Source organism: Sinocyclocheilus anshuiensis, unplaced genomic scaffold (genome assembly GCF_001515605.1).
Source record: "Sinocyclocheilus anshuiensis isolate Anshui unplaced genomic scaffold, SAMN03320099.WGS_v1.1 scaffold914, whole genome shotgun sequence".
Lineage (NCBI taxonomy): Eukaryota > Metazoa > Chordata > Actinopteri > Cypriniformes > Cyprinidae > Sinocyclocheilus > Sinocyclocheilus anshuiensis.
In genome coordinates this window covers 415,591-418,055 of record NW_015539870.1, presented here as the reverse complement: position 1 = coordinate 418,055, position 2,465 = coordinate 415,591, and the positions used below count along the sequence as shown (strand labels likewise).

At 36.8% G+C, this 2,465-nt stretch overlaps 1 protein-coding gene across 1 annotated transcript in view; it reads right to left on the bottom strand.

Moving 5' to 3' along the window:
- LOC107685061 (reticulon-4 receptor-like 1) overlaps window positions 1-1,957 on the bottom strand; it is a 163,334-nt gene extending 161,377 nt beyond the window's left edge. Inside the window, exon 1 of the mRNA XM_016481515.1 lies at window positions 1,840-1,957. Within this exon, the coding sequence (XP_016337001.1) occupies window positions 1,840-1,852 (13 nt within the window). The 5' untranslated portion in view covers window positions 1,853-1,957. The remainder of the gene's footprint in view (window positions 1-1,839) is intronic.
- Window positions 1,958-2,465: the final 508 nt, after the last annotated feature.

Genomic DNA, 2,465 nt, shown 5'->3' with positions numbered 1-2,465 from the left:
TATATATATATAGAGAACTTTCTATTCATCAAAGAATCCACAAAAATATTAAGCAGCACAACTGTTTTGAACAATGATAATAAGAAGAAATGTTTTATGAACAGCAAATCAGCATATTAGAATGATTTCTGAAGGACCATGTGACACTGAAGTAATGGCTCCTGAAAATTCAGTTCTTTTAAATCGTAATTAAATCTGAAAGTTTTACTGACCCCAGACTTTTGAATGGTAGTTTGTAATATTCACAAAAACTTTTCATCTGCAGTTACAACTCTGCAGAATTATAAAAGAAATGAATACAGTGTGTCCCAAAATATGCGAGACCAAATATCTCCAAAAAAAAAAGACTGCAAAACTACACTGTAGCAGTGTACTTTGAGGTAAATGAAAATCAGACCCAAATCAGTTCAAAACCAACCCACTGTTCTCATATCTGCACCACAGGCTCCTCACAGGCATTCATGAGAGGTCTTTAGTGTGCTGTGAGGGGCTTGATGGGTGTGTTTTGTTCCTACTCCAAGTCTTTTGAAATAACAATTGTCTCTGCATTAAGCTGTGGGCCTCCTCCGAGGAAATTCGGTTTTCCAGACTGACTCACTATATGGTTATGTAGTCAGCAACCTGAGAGCTTGAGCGTCTGTGATAGTGCCATGCAAAAGGTCTGGAGACAATTAAATGTGCAGTAAATGGGGCAAGGGAAATGTCCTAATAAACACTGGGCAGTAAGATCATATTTCTGATCTGTTTAACCATGTATGATTTGATCTAGTGCAGTGGTGGTCAATTCTGATCCTGGCACTGCACATTTTAGATGTCTCCCTTATCTGACACACCCTGTTCGGGTCCTGGAGCCTCTACTAATGAGCTGATGGTGTGTTAAATAAGGTTCAACTGCTTTGGTACTCAAGAACCAGGACTGACAACCACCGATCTAGTGAAAACAAACTGACCAGTCTTTGCAATAATCTGCAGGTCATTCAAGTGTCTCCCACTGACATCTTCAGCACTAACCAGTTCATCTATCGACTTACCATTCACCCCTTACACTTCATCATTTGATCATAAACATTGTCCATAAATAAATGTGACAGACTGTCTGAGCCAAACCTGTTTAAGCCACCAAGAGAAATATATTGGAGCCAGGAAGACAGAACAATGCTTTCTGATGAAAAACTGGCCATAAACTGCAGTGCGGCACCCACCACTAGCATCTTAAGAAAATATTTCATGATATGTTGATGAATATTTTAAACACATCTGCTTTACGCGGAGCTTACCCGGGGGCAGTTACCACATGATTCTGAGAAAATGATCATGTATGAGAGCTGTAACAACGTAACAGCCTGCTACATAAACTTACAACACCTTCTGCAACAAGCATCTTTGTTTTATGTATATATAAAAACCTCTGTCATTTTCCATTTCAAACAACTTTTTTTTTTTCAAAATAAAGAAATAAATATAACAATAACACTTCATAGTTTTTGCAAATACTGCAAGCATCTTTATGATAAAAACAGTACATTTTCAATGAAGAACAGCTCAAATAGAAACAAATAAAATAAAAAATAAATGTATTTTTTTAATTCATTATTTGTAAAAAATCATAAATTAAATAAAACTAGCATGCAGTGATTCAGCACAAGATTATATTATTCTAATTTTTATTATTATTTATTTTTATTTAAAGGGGAAATATTTAAGTATAACTTATGTCTATTTAAAAACAGCAGGAATCTTTTTTTTTTTTTAAATCTATTTTTAAGTATAAATATTTTTCAAATCAAAATTCAACTTATGTATATTTAAAAAGGAATAAAAGTTCTAAATTGCACTTACCCCGTTTAAACATGTTGGATATTGTTAATTCTCTGTCTGTCCACTCAGGTTCATTTATTCTTGTATTCCAGACTTCACACTGTCAGTGTGAGATGCCAGGCGATCTAACAAACGTTGTCTGATTTAATCAGAATACATAAATGTATGTACTCCTATAGCTCAGATGAGACTTCTCGCTGAATTTCAATTTGGCTAATTTATTGCAGTGCTGATGTCCATTTCATCCTGTGTGGTCCCGAGCAAATATTTCACTAGATGCAATTGAGAGCAGTCCAAAAGGAGAGGAACACATTCTGCAGTATTAATTGTCATCCAGTGATTAAGCAGGGGCACCTGGTGGTGTAGTTCAGCTCTCAGCGACCCGCACGAAACAAGCAGTATTGTAGTATGTTATCCAGAAAAGCTCTAAAAGCTCTTATTGCCAGAAACTGACGCGTTTGAGAATCGGTTATCCCTCTAAAACACAGATTGTTGGGGAAAATCAGCAGATGGTCCTCAATCCGTGCCGCGGCAACTCTGGTGTCGGTCTCTCGCGCACTCTTCAGAGAGACTCTACGCCGAACTATGGGGAGGTGTCCCGCTGCCTCCATACAAAATCTCCAACAATCCACCTTATTGAAAGCATT